The 22,240-nt window shown below is 39.0% G+C and overlaps 2 protein-coding genes across 2 annotated transcripts; both read left to right on the forward strand.

Moving 5' to 3' along the window:
• The first annotated feature begins 942 nt into the window (after positions 1 to 942).
• Positions 943 to 9,387, forward strand: LOC139129942 (fatty acyl-CoA hydrolase precursor, medium chain-like). The gene is made up of 8 exons (XM_070695641.1): positions 943 to 1,385; positions 2,459 to 2,621; positions 3,458 to 3,535; positions 3,921 to 4,039; positions 4,556 to 4,732; positions 5,582 to 6,234; positions 7,429 to 7,604; positions 8,134 to 9,387. The coding sequence occupies exons 1-8, from the start codon at positions 987 to 989 to the stop codon at positions 8,202 to 8,204; spliced, it is 1,836 nt and encodes a 611-aa protein (XP_070551742.1). The 5' UTR covers positions 943 to 986; the 3' UTR covers positions 8,205 to 9,387.
• A 2,460-nt stretch (positions 9,388 to 11,847) lies between these two features.
• LOC139129946 (putative inactive carboxylesterase 4) lies at positions 11,848 to 21,892 on the forward strand. Its single transcript, XM_070695645.1, has 8 exons — positions 11,848 to 12,300; positions 14,416 to 14,578; positions 15,137 to 15,214; positions 15,707 to 15,825; positions 16,803 to 16,975; positions 17,251 to 17,903; positions 19,372 to 19,547; positions 21,222 to 21,892. Coding segments are annotated over exons 1-6 (888 nt in total). The 5' UTR covers positions 11,848 to 11,946; the 3' UTR covers positions 17,252 to 17,903; positions 19,372 to 19,547; positions 21,222 to 21,892.
• Positions 21,893 to 22,240: the final 348 nt, after the last annotated feature.

Genomic DNA, 22,240 nt, shown 5'->3' on the forward strand with positions numbered 1-22,240 from the left:
TTTGTGAGTGTACTTACACGCGATAACAAAATATGAGGGCCGCACCTCACATCCAGATGCCAACAATGATGTGAACATATTGTATTTCACTTGCTGTATTGGACTTGCTCCAAGTCGGTGGGCATGGTAATATAAAAACAAAATATATTGAAGGACTGAACTTCAGCAGAAAGCCACTGTGTCAGGCCTAAATGATAGAGTTAAAAGCGAGGCAGTTCAAGCGGTCTCCAATCTTCAGTAAATTTACTGAAGATTTGAGACCATATGAGCTGCCTCGCTTTTTAGTCTATATCTCCTATAGCCAAAACTCTACTCGTAAGGCTTCAAAGGTTGTTGTTGGACTGATTCTTTTCACAACACTTCTAAATGGTATGCCGGTACTTAGATCGCTGAGTGAAGGCCTTGTTCGGCCTGACAGTAACTGCTCTGACGACATAAGCCAAGCGACTGGGAGCCAGTCTTGTGCAGTATAAGATAATGAACAAAGCTGATGATTTTATCACGAAGTTTTCAAACCTTGTAACACTTGATTGAGAAGAATACTTCTGGAACGCATTCACGTGATGATATGATTTATCGATAATTTTCTTTCAAACCTTTCCAGCGAAGACTGTTTATTTCAGACAAGTTGCTTTTTAAATTTTGTTCGTTTGCTCACAGTTAGGTAGATTTGTTTTATTTAACATTAATGCTGGAATGGTTTTATCCTTTTTCAAATAAAAGTGACCTGGTCACTCGAAGCAAGCATGCTATGCGTATTCAAAAGTTAAACTTCTTATCAGTTGCGCGCTAATCTCCAAGCATCTCCATGTTTGCAGTATTGCCTGTAATATTGACAATGACGTAATCATGTAGGTTTACAACACTTCTATAATCATGATAATAGGCCGTCTCGTCAATTTTCTCAATGCACTGATTGGTCGCTGGAGAATCGTGCGCAGGACGAATCGATAGGGCGGGCGTCTTCACAATTGGAAGGTCCGTGAATGCTGATGATGGCAACGTGTCCGAAGGAAGTACAGACGTCGACCATGTCTTCTGTGAAGTTTATTCTTTACACCGCCTTACTTATAAGCTACGCTTGCGCCGAGGATCCGACCATAGAAATCCAATCGGGAAAACTGGTCGGAAAATCGGAGGAATTTTCCCACAAGGACGTCGACGTTCAGCGTACCGTGCAGGTCTTCAAGGGGATACCTTACGCCGAGCCGCCGGTCGGTGACCTCAGGTTTCGACTTCCACAGCCTAAAGCTCCCTGGGAGGGGGTACTTGATGCAAGCAAAGGTGGCTCGGCCTGCAGTCAGCCGTATGCACCGCCTATTCCAATACAAGAACCTCGCAATGAAGATTGCCTGTTCCTGAATGTGTTTAAACCGGTGTCTGATGTAAGTACAGGTTAATCGTGTTACATTGACTATTTAGTTGAAATGAATCATAAATTACCTATAATTGTAAAGCATCGTCGAGTCCTAACAATAATTGGTAGTCATCGACAAACAACAATGGAAACGTTTATCAAAAACTCCTTTTGTGCAAGTCAGAGCGACGGCATATTGTGACCTGCAATCTCCTATGCTAGGAATGGGTGTCGCACCACAGTTACATAATATTTTCGGTACAGTTAATCGGCCCGGGCAAACATGATAAATATTGGCCCTCACTGTTTTTTAAGCCCGTGGTTCAGATAGTAACGCTTAGAAGAAGTACAAAACGTACATTTAAAATGCAATCATAGCTCCTTGAGCGGTATGATCTATTCTTTCAAAGGGTGTAGTTTATATTTTCATCAGCCTTATCTCTGGACAAATTGACTAACTGTGTCAAACATTCAACGACAGCAAAGGACTGAACCCACAAAAACAATCAATGCAAACAACTACGGACGCGAGAACATGGGATTCAAGACTGCCAATTTTAAATTGTAATATACTTACCGTCCTGGTATATGCAACCATCTTAGATTGTTCATACGCGTTACGCCACTTATACATGATAGCATTTCAAAACCCAAGAGCTGTCGAACGGCTTGTCTCTCGATGCACAGTGGTTTACTTTTGTGCAGGTATCAAACGATTGGGCATGTAAGATGAAATCTGCTTGTGCAGCAGATGCGTTTGCAGTGGAGTAAGTCCTAACAAACGACTCCTAAGGCAAAGCGTTTTCTTGCTATCTGGGCCAATCGTGCCGTAAAATGCTACAGAGAGAGAGAGAGAGAGAGAGAGAGAGAGAGAGAGAGAGAGAGAGAGAGAGAGAGAGAGAGAGAGAGAGAGAGGAGAGAGAGAGAGAGAGAGAGAGAGAGAGAGAGAGAGAGAGAGAGGGTTATAATGATGTGCATGGTGTATGATTTGGTAAATTTGGGTAAATTTTGAACGAATTATTTCAACATGTTTGCTTGAATTCGGACATTTTCATATATGTTTTCTGTACTAATAAGAAACAAAACTGCGTACCGTTTCAGTCTGATAATTTGGCAGTGATGGTATGGATCCACGGCGGTGGGTTTTCCATGGGTTCTGGCACTCAAGACGGATTTTACGATGCCACGGCATTGGCGGCGATCGGTGACGTCATCGTTGTATCCATAAATTATCGCCTCGGTTTGTTCGGGTTCTTCGCAACAGGTAGGATCCAAGTCCAATATAATTTTTAATATGAACACGCAGTGAGACAAACGAAAAAAGAGTCTCTCATAAACTAGAAGCCATCTATCAATCTATCCTCTATCTCTGTGTGTGTGTGTGTGTCTGTTTGTCTGTCTGTCTATCTATCTATCTGTCTGTCTAACCGTCAGTCTTTTTATTTACACATGTATTTATCTACTAGTATTTACGCAGCATCGTTTTTCACGTGACTGGTTACTCGTAGTCAGGCAAACTGAAAATTAACGTCCGAGATAATGCAATCTATTTGTCATATATTTATTTACCTACCTATGTATCCCATTATATGACTGTCCCTCTCTGTGTTGTTTTGTCTATCCTGTTTCTGTACACCCTCTGTGTCTTAGTTTGTGTATCTGTCCGCACGTCAGTCAGTCAGTTGATATCTGTTCAAGGCTCAGTCTCGTTGTTTTGTTTGTTTGTTTGTTAATTAGTTTCGTTTGTTTGTTTGTTTGTTAATTTCCAATTTGTCGAAAGCAGTCTTATTGCGCACTGACTACTGTACTTTAGAACATTTTGTAGGTTTCATAGAGTCACAACTCGTCGCAGCCACTGCACACCGTAACATATATCTCAATCATTCTGCTAGTACTCGAGCTATTACAAGCCTTGTTTTGGTACCGCAGTGACCGATGTTGCAAACACAAACATCTTGATTAATTTACCAACTTGTAATTCAACCCCGAGCCAGTAAGCCGAATAGTAATTCGTTAGATATTCATTGGTTTATATAGTATTATAAGTGTGTGCGACATTTGTTCGGTTTTGTACATTGATTTTACTGGGTCACATGACAGGTGATGAGCATGCCCTTGGAAACTACGGATTGCACGATCAGTTGACTGCTTTGAAATGGGTCAAAGAAAACATTGCAGGTAAAATTGCATTTTTTTAGTTCCTGTATATGCCATTTGGTGGAAAGAGCAACCCTTTGGTGTGAAAGTAGACATTGCACTATCTGTCAAGAGAGTCAGCAGCTACCGCCAGTCTTAGTCATGCATAACTTATCCCAAACTTCTACAACAGAACATGTAGCTAGAACTATGTACGTCACAATAGTATTACTGGTAAACCGCTGTCAAAAAGTGCCACCAAGTATTTTAAATTAGCAAAAATGATCGACTTGGTAGATGTTAGGATGCTAAGAAAATACAAAGGACAGTGGCAATACAGTAGAACGTTAACTTATTTAATGGGGGAGGAAAGGCTCTTCATGTCACAACAAGACTTAGCGTATTTGATTTGTACTTCTCTGGACAGCCTTTGGTGGGGACCCAGATAGAGTGACAATATTTGGTGAGAGCGCCGGTGCATTCAGTGTTGACTTTTTGCTTCTATCGCCACTGAGTGACGGACTGTTCCATAGGGCGATTATGCAGGTAGGTACAAATTGACTTCATGTGAACTTTTGAATCCCTACATGCGAAGTATTAGAACCGGCGAAGGAAGGTTGTTACTCTGTGCCGTTTAGTATTTGAATTTGAGGATGACCCTCACCTTTGACGATTATCTCGATCTTTCTTGCACATGATAGTAATGTTTGTCAGTCAAAAAAACAAACAATGTATCAGCGAACAACTAACCAGAACCAGACTAACACATTTCTAGAAAGTGCTTTCATTTGCATGTTCCATATTTTCGTCATCCCCTAAGACTTTTTTGTGTAAACTTTGTGCCGCTAGTGTGAATAGTTACATTTTGTGGCGTGACCGTGGATGAACGCAACTCCCGGGATTAATAAAGATTCTCTACAATTTATCAACACCAGACTATAAGATATTGTTCGTGAGATGGTGGTTTCTTACAACCATATTTCAATCACAGATGACAATGTTGCAGCAAGTTCGAGCTATAAAGATTTTAACATACATATCTGATCATTCCCTGACAATCAGAGTGGAGCTGCATCCCTCGGTGGTTTTCCCCGGCCGTTAAACCTGCCATTGCAAAGCAAGCTGGCACACGGCGTCGGCAAAGTCGTCGGATGTGAGAGGGACAACACCGAAGAATTGGTCAAGTGTTTACGCACCGTACCGGCTGAGACCTTTGAAGAAAATCTTGATCCAGAAATGGTAATGACGTCCCTATAATGGTAGAAAAAATTAAACCTACTTATTGGTATTGTATTCGATATTTTAAAAAATGTGTATTACAAGTAAAAATCGACACACAAGCATAAAAATATTGTTCTCTGAAACCGCTTGTTCAAATTCTCTGAAATTTGATATGCTGGCTACTAGGGATGACTGCTATCAGATCTGTTCAATTGGGGTGGAATTCGCATAATTATTGGGAGGGGAATTTTCCCTGTTTTGGGAGAGCAATATAATTATTTCCCTGTTGTCCAATTGTTTTGAAATTCGGGATGCAGGTTTCTAGGGATATCCTTAGAAGTTTTGTTCACATTACAGTGAAACTTGCACATTGATATTTTTCAAAACATTATATATTCAAATTATGAAGAAATCTGCAATTTTGTATTTGTGGGGCAATTTTTGCCGTTTTTGATGAGGCTGTCTGAAGTAAGCTATCAAAGAGTACTCTCCATCTTCTTCATTAAACCTTTGAGTGCCAAAGTCAACTTTTGTTGTCGTTATAGAATATAACATAGCCAGCAATTTGTTTCAGATCTAGACTATTTTTTCCAGATTTTACAAAATTGTAGCCATTGAAACTGAGGTTATGTCCACTTGATCCTAAATTACCGCAAAATTAAAGAAATGTTCATGAAATCAGTAAAATGTTACACTAAAATTTTGGTGGGAAAATTACAGCACTAAAAGGGTTAACAAACTTGGCACTAATAGTTATTCTCTTCATACCAGAGCTTAACTCCATAGGCCGCTAGGTTAATTGTCATTTAATGAGATAATAATCATGGAGAACATCATTTCATCCTATTTTCTATGTTTCACTGACAGAGTAACTTGATGAATGCCACTGGACTCGGAATGGATGACGTCATGAACGCCATGACACCCCGCGTCGATGGTCACTATATAACGGCTCTGACTGACGATCTCTTCAGCCAGGGAGCATTTACCAAGACAGGCGTCAACATCATGATCGGTAGCAACGCCGACGAAGGCACGCTGTTCTTAGCCATGCTCATGCCCCATGCAATGAACGACTCAGAGGTGTTTATGAACAAGACTGTCTACGAACAAGTATGGTCTGCTTTCTTGTTTGAGTCGTTCAAGTACATTCCGGCCGTGCAGGACGCCATCAAACTCATGTACGTCAACTGGGAGGAAGCGGACTCCGACGACGCTGACTGTGTCGAAGCCTACTCTCAAATGCAGGGCGACTACATGTTCGTGTGCCCGGCGGACAAATCGGCCCGCGCTTACTCAAAATTTGGCGCCAAAGTGTACATGTATCACATGACCCACGTCCCGTCTAACCCTCTTTGGCCGGTGGCATGGATGAAAGCTGGTCACGGGGAAGATATATCATTTGTATTCGGATCACATTTCAGTCACGGTAAAGCCCCAACGAATGTCACAATGAACCCAGAGGAGGTGGCTATGTCACTGAAGGTCATAAAATACTGGACAAACTTCGCTAAATCAGGGTAAGCTTTGACTTTCAATAAATATAATTAAGAGAAAAAAGTATTGCAAAATAATAGTCTTTGCCAAATTCGACGTAGTCGAAGAGAAATACTCTAAATAATACAAATTTTTCACGAATTTCGATTTACTAAATCTTTGAAGTAGCTGCAACAGATTATTTAAAAGATATAGCAAACTGGAATCTAACTTGTTAGTCTAAAAAGTTAAGGATATTCATCATTGTCAACAATTATATATTTTAAGTCAGCTTGTGATAAAATCTAATAATCGTATTTCAAGTTTGTAGGTCACAATGTTTTGTAGAAGTGTCTTTCTCGCTGATATTATTATTATTTTTATAATGTTTATTTCTGTCAAGACAGACAACCATGCATATACACACATACATGTACATACACACATACATACATGTATGTATGCATGCATGAGATTAATAATTGTCGCACCAGCGGCTCACTGACTAGCAGGTGCAGATTCATTATATACTATGCGAATAACCGGAAGTGTACCTAACTTATTTCTTGTGCACGTGCGCCGCCATGTGTTTTTTCGTGCTCGTAAATAAATACATACGAAACCTGCAAAGTATTATTTTATAACATGCCATTAATAAAATATATCTCTTTTAAAAGCCAATAAATATTATTATCCACCTTGTCACTGATAAAAAATATCGTTACTATCATCCCTAAAAAAACAGAAAAAGAGAAAACTGGCGTGAATATGAACGAGGACATACTAAAAGAATGCTGGGATTGAATTTTAGAAAAGCGCCCCCTGCGTCAATAACTGGATGCGAAAAATTGCAAGTTTTTAGACAGAACACTATAGTTTTCAGCTTGCAAGTGGAAATCGGGCAGTGCAGTTACAATTGCAACGATAATGATGACACAATACTGCTCTTGTAAACACAATAGGTTGTTACCATGGAAAAAATTGCCAATTTTCGTTTAACATTTTAAAACATTATAGAAAATCTATACCTGCAGGGTCTGACATCATCGTGTACGTGAACCGCTTCCAACAGAGGGTAAACTGGGCATCGTTGTCGTAAAAACGTATGTAGCAAGTAACAATTCATGAATCAGTACAAATAACATTTATGATCTTAATCCCTGGTGCGACAAAAAGGACTGAGCCCTATATAATATCAATACCTTTTACATATGCCTTCTCTTCTATTTCTTCCAAAGAAATCCAAACTTATCTTGTGCTGAGGAGGAATCATCCGGGGAAGACTGGCCACTGTTCAAAGTACCCGGATTAGCGTACAAAGAACTCTCTCCGAAGATGGAAAACAAGCGAGCATTGAAAGCCAAGGAGTGTGCTTTCTGGAACGACTTTCTTCCTAAACTCGTGAGGCATACAGGTTTGTAAATACAGACATACTCGTGCAATTAGACTGTCCGTAACTCACACTTTACCACGTCAGTGATATGAAACGATCTATATTGACCAAAGGTTATAAGTTGATTTTAGATCTTGTAACGTTGAGCTGGCCAAAATTATAGATCCAGATCAAAGAAATGTCATTAGTTGAATCAAGTAATAAACACACAGGGGAAAATGAGATACATAAAGTTGTCCTAGACGACACCTACACACAATGCGAAACGATACCATCATACAAGAGCATATATTATTAGAATCACAGACAAGCAATAATATGTTTCAATCTGTCAACCCTCGACTTACTTCGCCATGATTGATGAATCCCGACATAAAGTTTTATTACAATGTAGTATTTATTATTAATTCTCTCTCTCTCTCTCTCTCTCTCTCTCTCTCTCTCTCTCTCTCTCTCTCTCTCCTCTCTCTCTCTCTCTCTCTCTCTCTCTCTCTCTCTCTCTCTCTCTCTCTCTCTCTCTCTCTCTCTCTCTCTCTCTCTCCATATCCAGATGTTGATACAGTGTGTGCTGCCCCCAACGACGAGGCAGAGAAGTACAACGAAGAAAGCAATAAACCTTAATCATCGTCATAGAGATTTCTGAATTAAGTGAAATATGTAGTTTTTGCTTTTACGATTATTTTACATCAATGAATTGACCCAGGTCACAAGGATTAACCGTAGGAAGATGTATTGCTGCACGAAGTACATTGCTAACCCAGTTGTGTAAAATATTTCTTTCTCACGAAGTAGACAAATTCTCATATCGCTGTAATTTATTCATACATCTTGACAACATATGAATGTGATATTGTTTTGAACATACAGAATCAAAGCCGTGAAATTGCAGTAATTTTTAATACAAGATGTGATATCCTGTACTGGAAAAATGTAATAGATTCACTCCGAAAGACTGGCGTGGCTTCAGCCGGAGTCAATTATCTATTTCAAGGCGGATCAAAATTTTCTGTTCGTTTAATCGAAATGTTCGAAATCTCATTTGACAAAATAATAACTTGATATCGTCATCACGTAGAGAACATGTAAGTAGCTATATAATACATTGACGGCGTTTAATTTGTGTGTTCGTTTACTATCAGTTTGAAAACACTAAGAGTGTTGTCTTCGAAACTACTAGAACATAGTGTGCAATTCAGTACCGTAAGGACTTCCCTGGTTCAAGTATTTATCTCCTTCAGCTTGCTCAAAATACAGCAGCGGAAATTTTTCACGGTCCAAAAAATTCAGACCATATACATTCAGTCGTCAAACAGCACTTCTGGCTTTCAATTCAATTCAGAATTGACTACATAATTATGCTACTGACTTGCAAAACCGTCAATAACAAAGCTCCAGTTTGTTTTCGAGACTTTTTTTTGATAAGCCCTACAAACTTGGTCGTGCATTTCGCTACGAATCGGAAAATCAGTTGCGCGTACATAGACTGACAGCATGCGGAGGGACAGCTTTTTATCTGTAGCTACACAACCTTTGAATTCCTTACCATGTGACATACGGCAAGAATCCACTGTGAACAGCTTCAAGCATCACTGAAAGACTAATGTACACTGATTCAACCGCGACTCCGAGAATAATATTGCTTATGGCGCGTTACTAATATTGGTTGATTGATTGATTGAAAACCTGATCGATTGATTGATTTTACGAACGCACTCCAGCAAGACATAATTTCTACACCAAAAATATCACCATCACCGCTCATGATGTAAAATAAATGAATAAATACATATATTACTTTCTATAATCCTTTGTGGTATGTTATCATTGGTTTGACTGTGGTTGGTTTTCCCAAGTTATGGGTATGCTATAGGGTTGCAAACTTAGCAGACTACAGGTGTAATGGTTATCTGGGTAAAGGCGAAATAGACAAGGTCAAATGTCCTGGCTTTTTAAATTTGCAGGCTCCCGCGTCTGTTACAATGACGTGTTTTATTTTGATATAATCCATGTTGTTGTGCTATTGGAAGATAGAGACACTAGTGTATGTATTACAGGAGAACAAGTAGACAAGGAGGGACTGGTTTTGCAAGGGATAATGATCCTTTCAGTGTTTTTATCATATTCGTTATGAAAGAATGACACACACACACACACACACACACACACCACACACACACACACACACACACACACACACACACACACATATATATATATATATATATATATATATATATATATATATATATATATATATATATATATATATATATATATATATATATATATATATTGGATCTAACAGGTTTGAATGTACGTTAAGTACAGGTAACTTCTCAAGGATTTCAACTCTCCAGCCTGTATTACACGCTTGACAGCCTTTGACTGGTTCTCAGTCACTTGCAAAGACGGGTGGCCCGTAGTAGCTATTTTTGTCCTTTTATGGTTGCAGTACATCAGCAATTTTTCTAAGATCTTTCGTAAAGTCAGGCTGGAACAGTTGCCTCCAAGATATTAAAAATAGACAAATAAATGAAACCTACCGTGATCACTTCACCAGTTTAATGCTATGACAGAATTCATACGGGTATAAGGCCAAAAAAAATAATTTTTGCCGTTTCGATTACATGGTTTTCAAAAATAGGGTAGGTAGGTCGGTAGAAATTTTTTTCCTAAATATTTTTATCTTTAAATACGCATTTTTCAGGTCAAACACTGGCTACATTTCCATAATAATGTATCATACATATAAAAGGAAACAAAACCATAAAAGACATCCTCGTTCAAGCAAAAACCAAATGCAAAGTAACTAACGCGTGATTTTACGCGTTTTTCTTTCTTATTCTTTTACTTCCGTGTTTACGTAGCCTTAAAAAATTCAGGGTCGGCAAATAAAAACAAGAGTAGGTCGGGTTATCGGAACAGCACAATTTTTTTTTGTTCGGCCTAAACCGTACAAGTCATGTTGTAGGTGTGGCTATATGTTTCTTTATGTCACCGTTATTCACCGTTTCCTGATCATGAGTCATTTACTTTCTGGATACTTGTTTCTTTCACTTGCTGATTTTAATGGTAGCTTTTCTTGTGCTCAGAGAGACAGAAAACGGGTACTTAAGTGGCGACACTTAATAATACGCTGTGAAGCTATTGTCCAAGTGAGGTGAACAAACATTTCCTTTTACCTCCTCGCAGCAGGTAAATTGTTTGTCCAGAGCACAGACTATGATCGCTGGCAATGATATTACCACGATTTAATATAGGTCTAAATTTTCAAACCGGCAGTTGAAAGCAGTTGAAAGTAGGGGAAGCATTAAAGAGGCTCTTACGTTGGATGATACCAATAAAGCAGTAAAGATGATATTTGCAAAATATTTCTCAAACTAAGTACACCTTTTTGTGAGTGTCTAACACGAATAACAAAAAGCTGAGGGCGCACTTCACATCCGGTGTGAGAAATGATATTACCTTAGATAATTTCGACCCTGATAAAATGTTGTCTGAGGCAACAGAAGAAATTGTGTCTGAAACTAAACGGCGATATGAACAGACAGAAATGACGCCACATCAAAGAAGAAGATTTGTCAAAGACATGATGACGAATGGAAACTTCGGAGAGATACCAACATTCAACTCATATCAAGTGTTATCAGAAGATGAAGTTGATTTTTATTCGACAGAGTCGGATGATACAGTGAACGAATAAATTGCAATAGATTATTTAAGTTCAAAAACTAACAAACCTACGTAACAGATAAGGCTCCCCTTGCAAAGTTGTGTAATATCAAGTAAAGAAGATTAATATCATGATGCAACTGAATTTACAGTATATTTTCGGGTCGGTGAGACTTGGTAGTCAACTAAAGGAAGCGTCTTGAACTCATTTTGACGGTTAAACTGCACTATGAACATGTTATATCACTTTGTTATATAATATAATCTTTGTACATTTTTCGTTTGCTTTACTTATTTACAGTTATGTAGGCACTTATCTACCATCAAAGTCACTATTTGTGAATAAATTTCACTTTGCTTGAAAAAAGATATCACCGGCACATGTGACGCAGAGTCACTAAGCGAACTGAAAACTCCAATCATGGTTGGAGCAACTATTCACGTTAATCTACAAGCATCTCGCTGTTTGCAGTTTTAACTGTGGTATCGACAATGACGTAATCATGTTGGTATACTACGTTTCGATAAAAGGCGGCAGCCATATTCCTGCCTGCACTGACTGGACGCTGTGGAGAACATTTCCATAATAGTAGTGCGCTGAACAAATCGATCGAGTGTACGCGAATCGACGTCTGTGAATGGTGAAGATCGCACAACGTGTCCTTGGAAAGTACAGGTACACGCGTCAACCATGATTTGTGCCAAATATGTACTCTATGCCGCCTTATTTATTAACTGCGCTTTAGCTGAGGATCCGATCATAGAAATCCAATCGGGAAAACTAGTCGGAAAATCGGAGGAATTTTCCCACAAGGACGTCGACGTTCAGCGTACCGTCCAGGTCTTCAAGGGGATACCCTACGCCGAGCCGCCGGTCGGTGACCTCAGGTTTCGACTTCCACAGCCTAAAGCTCCCTGGGAGGGGGTGCTTGATGCAAGCAATGCTGGCTCGGCCTGCCGTCAGCCGTATGTACCACTTATACCCTTCGAAGAACCTCGCAGTGAAGATTGCCTGTTCCTGAATGTGTTTAAACCGGTGTCTGATGTAAGTATTTCATTGAGGTATTTGCCATGTTAAATACAATGAATTATCCCACCTTGTTTTGCGTAGTACAGTATATTACCTCAATTCGTGTCCATACTATTTTCTTGGCATTGATTGACATTGCAATTAAAATGTCACGATAAAAGTTACTATTCACGATCATACCATCCACGACTTGGGATGATACGACGTGATAATGCCTACATCTAGGGGGTGTATCGAATCATGCGATGTTGCAGTGTTTGTACGGTTATTCAACATTGCGAAGTGTATAGGTTTCTTAATAGTGACTGAAGTCGCTGTATGTACTCTTTCGAAGCAAATGTGAGTAGTCACAAAGTGCGTCCTTGGTGCATGCAGCTATTTCTCTCAAGGTCAAACAGCAACGTCTCCATTTAACGGGCTTTGCCGTGTTGAATAACTGTTCAAACACGGTAATGTATAATGATTCTATGTACCTCCTATAGACGTGTACTAGGTAGCTTCACGTCGTATCACCGCATGCCGTAGCTGGTATGATCGTTAGTTAAAACACGTTAATATAGCGAGCTGTTTGGGACCCCCATCAACGACATTCGTATCAATGCAAAATTACATAGGAATGTACAGGTGACAACTTTTACACATATCAAAAAGAAAAAGCTGGCGACAACAACAAAACTTTATCCGGCACCGACAGCTCAAGAGCCGACAACTGTAAAATTTCACCCGACACCTACAACGTAAAAGCTGTCACCTACAACTTCAAAGCCGACACCAACTCCTGGGAGCTGGCCCCGCAGCGGCAGCGTTGTTCATCGTGAAGCGCCTGCGCACTTTGATTACCCTGTGCTGGCGACAACACAAGATATTAGTGGGCCAAAAAGATAATACATGAGAAAATTATGTGAATGACCCTCAAGATCACTGTTTACGTGGTGTTTCTTTATTTTTTAAAATTAGAACAAACTCTATTGACCTTGAGGGATATAAACTCAACTGGGCAAATTATAAAGGTAATGGAAAATGTAAACTTTGTAGTGATGAAATAGAGGACACTTACCACTTTCTTTTTACATTTAATTATTTCACCGATAAGAGAAATTCTTTGTACCTGCATTTAAATGAGGTACTTTCAGAGTCTGGTAACACTACTTTTATTAAAAAGTTTCACTCTGGGAGCTTGAACTTTAGATTCAACGTTTTAGCAAGACCTTATGAAAGATAGAGATGTAAACTTTTTCTATCTTTCGCAATGTTAACCAACCCATAAAATCCCAGATAAGTCCACGGATTAGCATAATTAGTTGTGTTGACTATTAATTAATAACAAGATGCGTATATGAGGCCGCCTGTGGCTGCAGCGGCGACGACAGTTGTGCTCATAAGTGTACGCATGCGCATTTAGTTGTACCCAGTACGCTGGCGACATCACAGGTAAAGAAGACGCCAGCGGGAACAATGCTACTCTCAAGTACATGAAAAGTTTTCGACTTTTCTTCTATTCTCAACACTGTCAGTCTGACATGTACAGTGTTGTTAATTTGTAATCGTCAGTAATCTCTCTGTCTCTCTGTCTCTGTCTCTGTCTCTGTCTCTCTCTCTCTCTCTCTCTCTCTCTCTCTCTCTCTCTCTCTCTCTCTCCGAGTCTCTCTCTCGTGGCGAACAGTGTGGCAGTCTACTGGGGCTGGCTGACAACTTAAAGATTCCTAACGAATGAATAATGTGAAATGTTAAATGTGAATTTTGCATTGGAGAGGCTGTTGTTTACACTGACTGAAATCTGCTTGTCTCATGATGGCCTTTTAGTAACACGAAGACAATATAGACTAAGGCATAGCCAAGGCTGCTCGAAATAACGCCTGGTTCCTTTTTTTCTAACTCTACAATGCAACACTATCCGTTGTGTCCTGCAAGACACAAAGCACATTAATGTGCACCGGGGAGGGGGAGAGAGAGAGAGAGAGAGAGAGAGAGAGAGAGAGAGAGAGAGAGAGAGAGAGAGAGAGAGAGAGAGCATCATGCTTTCAGTAAGATATGCAATACGGATCTAAGATATCATGTACATATGTCATGTACATGTAATTTGATAACTTTGGCTGAGCATATTAATTCTCTCGAGATATGTCATTTCAGACCGCCAATCTGCCAGTAATGGTATGGATTCACGGTGGTGGCCTCACCACAGGTTCTGCCACCCAAGATGGGCTTTATGACGCCACAGCACTGGCAGCGATTGGTGATGTCATCGTTGTATCAATAAATTATCGACTTGGTATGTTTGGGTTCTTCGCCACAGGTAGGTTCCAAGTCCAAGATCATGTTTGATATGAACTAGTAGTAAGACAATTGAAGGAAGAACGCCTAATAAACCAGAATAAATTAATCAATCCATCTGTCTGTCTGTCTGTTTGCCTGTCTGTCTGTCCGTCTGACTATCTATTCATCGATCGATCTATATATCTGTCCAGTCTCTCTATCGATGTATCTGTCCATCTTTCTACCTATCCATCTTTTTATATTTCGCTCTTTCATTTTACAGTACACTTCATAATTCCGAATAACTTTCGTGATGTTAGGGTCAATATAAAACTATTTATCCAGATTTCAAACTTAGCGCTGCTGGAGCAAATTAATTGTAACACTCTACGTCCGACTAAAGGACTCTAGCAGTATTCGAACATTAAATGATAACAGATGAATACAGGTTGGTCTGTGTCTTATTGTAAGGTTGTTGATTGAATTCTCGCCTTTTGAAAAGGATGAGTGTGTTAGTCCATTTCACAGCTTTGTTCAAGGTCATTCAATATTTATTTTTGCTTCATTTTGTAAATAATCTGACTCGATTACATGACAGGTGATGAACATGCCCCTGGAAACTACGGATTGCATGATCAGGTAGCTGCTTTGAAATGGGTCAAAGAAAAAATCGCAGGTAAAGTTAGACGTATTTTGTGTTTCAGTTATTATGCGTATGATAATATGACTTACTGTGTCGCCTGGAAAGACTTTTCGCCTGTTTCCTTTAAAATTGGACGCAGCAGGTATGAGGTGAACTCGGACGAATGACCAACCATTTGCTACGACTGAACATAGTTCACTGTCTGTTCGAGGTTGGGTTATCCATTTTAGTTTAAATTTCTGCAAGCCTAGCTCGAGCTTCTCAAAAGAAAACGGGAAATTATACCTGTTTGCATAACGATATTACTTGTAAACCAATGTTAAAAAGTAGCACAAATTATACAAATTTGATTGACAAGCAAAATAATGGACAGAACACTCGGATGGAGGGAAACTCTGAAAAAAAAACGCATCATGAATTGGAAGTGCAGTGTGATGTGCAGGTGATTCTCAGTGTGCGGACATATGGAGTGTTGCATGTCAAGCGCAGAATCAATGTCTTTCATCCGTGTTTATGTGTGAACAGCTTTTGGCGGAGACCCAGACAGGGTGACAATATTTGGCGAGAGTGCCGGAAGCTCAAGTGTTGAGTTGTTGCTTCTATCGCCACTGAGTGATGGACTGTTCCACAGGGCCATTATGCAGGTAGGTAATATTTGAGCTAGTGAATTTTAATGTTCATCGTCTTCAGGACAATGTGTGGCGTCGCAACGGGGTGAAGACGCTCAGGTTTATTTTGTGCCATTTAGCCATATTTGAAGGACAATTTTCGCCTTTAACAATTTCTCACTCTTTCATTTGACGTTCTTGAATTTATTTTTATGCATTTTTTCAATCTATTCAATAATTAAATTTGTCGATTATGGGTGCAAAAAGAGTAAGAAATTTCAAATTTTATTCTTGAAGGCAGATTTGACCGCATGATGGCGCAATTCCGTCATCCTCCGCTGAGTCCTTTTTTGCACGATAATCCACCGTGACTTTATTCTTGTTCACTGATTCAAAAATATTTTTTTATGAAAAACAAAAGAGAGGTCTCTTGAACAAAAATGTATCATTTGTTGTTTATTTATTTACCGATTTCAACCAAGTCAACGTTTTTAGGTAAATGAGTGTAACGATTCCAAGAGCGCAGACGATATCTGTGCAAAGAAGATCGCATCGCGGATTACGCCGAGTCGCCAAGCTTAAAGTAGTATACTCCTCGAAAGTGAAAGACAAACTTTCGCCCAAATTTCCTCGAGGAATCTTTCAACCATCATCTTTCAAAATCAAGGATAAAAATCGGAGGTCACTGTGCAAACTTTGGTACTAGCGAAACAAATTACCCGAGATTTATCGAGATTTGAAATTCAAAATGGTCGCCATCGCTGTGTTAATTCTATGGAGAAAAGTAAAAATTTCGATTTTCGAAAAAACTAAGTGAAATTTTTCTTACGCCAAAAGCTTTAAAATGAGCCTCCACACCACACGTGATTGATCAGAAAAGAATTGTAAAAGTTTGAAAGTCCGAACGTCTGTCCTCGAGGCGCATACTACCTTAAGTTGTCTTAATGTACTTATGTTACAACGAGCTTATTGTATAGCGATATTAATCAGTTTCTGGACTTTTTAATAATCAGAGTGGAACAGCAACAATTGGTGGCATGCTGGGAGAAAACAACCCAAGCAAAGCGTGCTGGCACACGGCGTCGGCAAAGTCGTCGGGTGTGAGAGGGACAGCACCGAAGAATTGGTCAAGTGTTTACGCACCGTACCGGCTGAGACTTTCGAAGAAAATCTTGACCCTGAAATGGTAATGACAACCATATAATTGTCCAACCGGGAAGACTTGATTTCTATGCGACATTGGAACAAAATTGCGCATAATATAGAAGTTGCGAAGCATATCGAAAAAAATTTACATCCTTTTCAATGTAGATTGTAAAATTGTAGGTTATAATAAGGCCTTTCTTCAAGCTTTTCCTTGAATATGTGCCAATTATCGTTTACGTTTAGATGAATTGGGAAAACACTGATCCCAAAATTTAGTGAAGAGCATTTTCTTACATTTACCATTTTCATCGACAGAAAAACTTGATGAATGCTACTGGACTCGGGATAGAGGACGTTATGTACGCCACGATACCTCGCATCGATGGCCACTATATAAGCGCAATGGCAGATGATATCTTCAGTCAGGGAGCATTTACCAAGACAGACGTCAACATCATGATCGGTACCAACGCCGACGAAGGTACGCTGTTCTTAGCCATGGTTATGGCCCATGCGATGAACGACTCCGAGGTGTTTATGGACAAGACTGTCTACGAACAAGTATGGTCTGCTTTCTTGTTTGAGTCGTTCAAGTACATTCCGGCTGTGCAGGACGCCATCAAACTCATGTACGTCAACTGGGAGGAAGCGGACTCCGACGACGCAGACTATGTCGAAGCCTACTCTCAAATGCAGGGCGACTACATGTTCGTGTGCCCGGCGGACAAATCGGCCCGCGCTTACGCGAAATTTGGTTTCAACGTGTATATGTATCACATGACCCACGTGCCGTCTACCTCTGTTTGGCCGATCACATGGATGAAAGCTGCCCACGGGGAAGATTTGCAATTTGTGTTCGGAGCACACTTCAGTCATGGTAAAGCCCCGAAGAATGTCACAATGAACCCAGAGGAAGTGGCTATGTCACTTAAGGTCATGAAATACTGGACAAACTTCGCTAAATCCGGGTAAGACGTTTTTTTAATGAAATTTATATTACCATGCCCTGTCCATCGCATTTCAATTGGTCGAGCTGAACCACATGACTGCCCACAAATACACAGTAATGGTTTGTTTACATGTCCGTGAATATGAATAATATCGTAAACATAGTAACCTTACAGCTAAAACGAAAATTGTGATTTGTACAAAGATCATAATCGATCACAAAATAAAATGGAGCACTTGTGGGCCAAGTTTGAACTTTTTACCGAAAACTCTCCGGATTTGCAAAATTTTTGCAGCGCGCGCACCACTCGCTGACAAGTTCTGGGCCCCGTTGTCGTTTGCAAGGGAAATTTTCGTAAATTTTGACGGTTTTCTTGGGTTCGTTGATAATATAATGGAAATAACAGACTCCGCGCAGACCATTAACATTTATTTGTGGGCGCGGGCGAAAGGAAAGCCAAAATTAAAGGACTCGTCAAGCCTCGCCCTTTAATTTTTGGCTTTCCTCTCGCCCTTGCCCATAAATAAACGTTAATGGTCAGCGCGTCGTCCGGTATTTCTATAACAATTGCGTAAAAAATGCATGTAAATACTACTTCATGGTCAGAGTCTACGATATCAAACAGAAATGTTATAATGGTACAAATTTGATTCGTCACGATTGTTCAATTAGCTCGATATAAACAATATAGCAAACTAATATAATATGTAAGTCCTGAACAAATAGGAGGTTAATAATTGTCAAAGGATGGAAAATTAATTTAATATTCGTAATAAAAATCTGATGATCATATATTGAAATTCGTAGTTTACACAATATCATGATGTTGACGTTGATCTTTCCCTTTGAATTTTTATCATTTGTATACGTACATTTTCACCGCTCTGTCACTAAAATCTACTTTCCATACATGTATACATAGAGATAGATAGATAGATAGCTAGATAGATAGATAGATAGATAGATAGATAGATAGATAGATAGATAGATAGATAGATAGATAGATAGATAGATAGATAGATAGATAGATAGATAGATAGATAGATAGATAGATAGATAGATAGATAGATAGATAGATAGATAGATAGATACACACATACACACATACATACATACATACATACATACATACATACATACATACATACATACATACATACATACATACATACATACATACATACATACATACGTACGTACGTACGTACGTACGTACGTACGTACGTACATACATACATACATACATACATACATACATACATACATACATACATACATACATACATACATACATACATACATACATACATACATACATACATACATACATACATACATACATACAGACATACAGACAGACAGACAGACAGACATACATACAGACACAGACAGACAGACAGACAGACATACAGACAGACATATTTAATTTAGTGATATATACCTTGTACATATGCCTTTTCTCAATCTTCATACTATATCTTCCAAAGAAATCCAAATCTATCTAGTGCTGAGGAGGAATCATCCGGGGAAGACTGGCCACTGTTTAAAGTACCCGGATTAGCGTACAAAGAACTCTCTCCAAAGATGGAAAACAAGCGAGCATTGAAAGCCAAGGAGTGTGCTTTCTGGAACGACTTTCTTCCTAAGCTCGTGAAACATACAGGTTTGTAAACACAGACATACTTGTTGACTTACCCTAACCTCATACAGCGGCTGCGTTATGAAACGATCTATATTGACGTAACCCACGGATGTTATATCTTGCAACGTCGCACTGACTAAAATATGAAAGAAATGTCATTATTTGGATAAAGTGAGAAACACGCGTAGAAAAAATTAGATACATGAAGGTGTCCCAGAATGACTTTTTTGAACAAATTAACTTTACATTAAATTTCGTCAGCTAAGGTCCAGTAAAATTTGACAAGCATACCATCATATACTCAGTGATGTCGATTATCCACAAATATAGTTGAACATGACAGTCAATTTAGTTTTTTACTGCGCATTTTCAACGTTTTACTGCAGTAAGTGGCTAAAATTGAGTTATTTTAAACATTTTAGTTCGAACACGATTGGAACTAATTTCGGATAATTGGATAGTGAAGTAATGTCAGTTTAATCTGCACATGTATGCTCATCTGCTTTTTTAAAGTTATACACTTGCTTTTATGAGTAATTTGTAATATTGCAACATTCACTTGTAGGGCACCTAACACTTTTGAGAAATTTGAAAAATACGACGATCCAATTATCCCAAATTAGTTCCGATGGTGTTTTCGGGAAGGTGAAATGCATCTTCTGTGAAAATTGTAAGTCAAAAAGTCAGTACAAATCATATCACAGTAGGGACGATACTTGAGTCGCGACCCTTTCGAACTTGAAAGTCAGTACAATAAGGACGTAACACACTAGAGTTACCATTTTATTGCGCGGGTAAGATGTAAAAACATCCAAAATGTGAGAACATCAATGATTATGTTCTCCAGGAATATTTCATCAAAATAGAAAATCGACCTGTGCATAAGGGACGTAACTCCACATTTTTTTTTCAGTTTACATAAAAATTAGTATATACTTATAACATTTTTCAGTGTACATAAAAATTAGTACATAATTATAACATATTTCATTTGTGACATTTTATATATATGTTTGATATCACCCTTCACCCATAAAACCATTAACCGCAAACAAGTTGAATTTTAAAGTAGGAGGCTTTTAAAACCGTTATTCCCTTCTAACTCACTTTGTTGAAAAACCGAGTCACGCCCCTCTTGCACTGGGCCATCGATGTGGTTTTTCTGTCACTTGTGTCTCCAGTGACTCTACCGTCTAAACCGTAGACACTCCGGAAACTCTAGATCCAGGATCGATGCAATAACACAAGGTGCAAGACATTGTCGATACAAAATGTGGTATCAAGTGGCGGAATAACATGCATTCCCATGCACCAACTCTAAAATGTCGATGTATTCAAACAGAAAGGTGATTCACAGTTCACACAATACAACCACCCCTGATAGCATGCATTGTCGGTAAGACTAGAAAAACCGTAAAATGTTAACCGCCGCTATTGAAGCCCGAGCAGACACCTACACAATGCGAAACGATACCATCACAGTAGAGCATATTAGAATCACAGACAAGCAATCATGTGATTGAATCTGTCATCCCTAGATTTACTTCGCTATGATTGACGATTCCCGACATAAAATGTTATTACAACGTAGTATTTATTATTAATATCTCTCTCTCTCTCTCTCTCTCTCTCTCTCTCTCTCTCTCTCTCTCTCTCTCTCTCTCTCTCTCTCTCTCTCTCTCTCTCTCTCTCCAGATGTTGATACAGTGTGTGCTGCCCCCAACGACGAGGCTGAGAAGTACAACGAAGAAAGCAATACACCTTAGGCATCGTCATAGAGATTTCTGAATTAACTGAAATATGCAATTTGTGTTCTTAGTATTATTTTACATCAATGAATTGGCCCTGGTTACTAGGATTAACCGTAGAGTATGCTATGAACTGCCATGGGAATATGTCTTGCTGCACGAAGTACATCGCTAACCCAATTCTGTAAAATGTGTTTCCCTTGATGTACACAAACTCCCATGTTCGATGTAATTTATACCTGCCCCTTGATCACATACGAATGTTATATTGCTTTGAACATTGATTGATTGATTGATTGATTGATTGATTGATTTTACGAATGGCCTCCCGCAAGATATAATTTCTGCACCAAAAATATCATCACGCTCCTGAAGTGAAATAAATAAAGAAATAAAGAAATAAATATATTGCTTTCTATAATCCCCCAGTGGTAAGTTATCATTGTTTTGACCGTGACGGGTTTTTCCCACGTTACAGATGTATGGATGTGACTAGGGTTTCAAAATATGGTAGCAGAGAAAAAAAACCGCTTAGGTGTAAGGGTTCCTCTGGGTAGGCTACAAGCAAAATAGTAAAGGTCAAATATCCAGACCTTTTGCAGCTATCTTCCGTCTGTTAGAATCGCATATTTTATTTCGATATAAGGTCAAAGGTGCATACTATTTAGAGATGAAGACAATATTTTACCTATTAGGCCAATAATAATAAAAGGTTTGTTTTCCCGTTCTAGACATATTTCAAATATGATGCGGTGACGCGGGGTTTTTAACTCATTTTTTATTCTTCAATCAACAAGAACGCCGAAAAAACATGAAAACATTATAGGAATGTTCGCAGAGATAAATGCACAGCGGTGTTGCTTTAGTATTCTTGTATAGCAACAGTTCTGTGGTTTGACATTTAGTGCAGCAATGTACAGTTTGGACGGCTTAGTAATATGACAGTGACAAATGTGTACAGTTCTG

The sequence above is a fragment of the Ptychodera flava genome, chromosome 3 (assembly GCF_041260155.1).
Source record: "Ptychodera flava strain L36383 chromosome 3, AS_Pfla_20210202, whole genome shotgun sequence".
NCBI lineage: Eukaryota > Metazoa > Hemichordata > Enteropneusta > Ptychoderidae > Ptychodera > Ptychodera flava.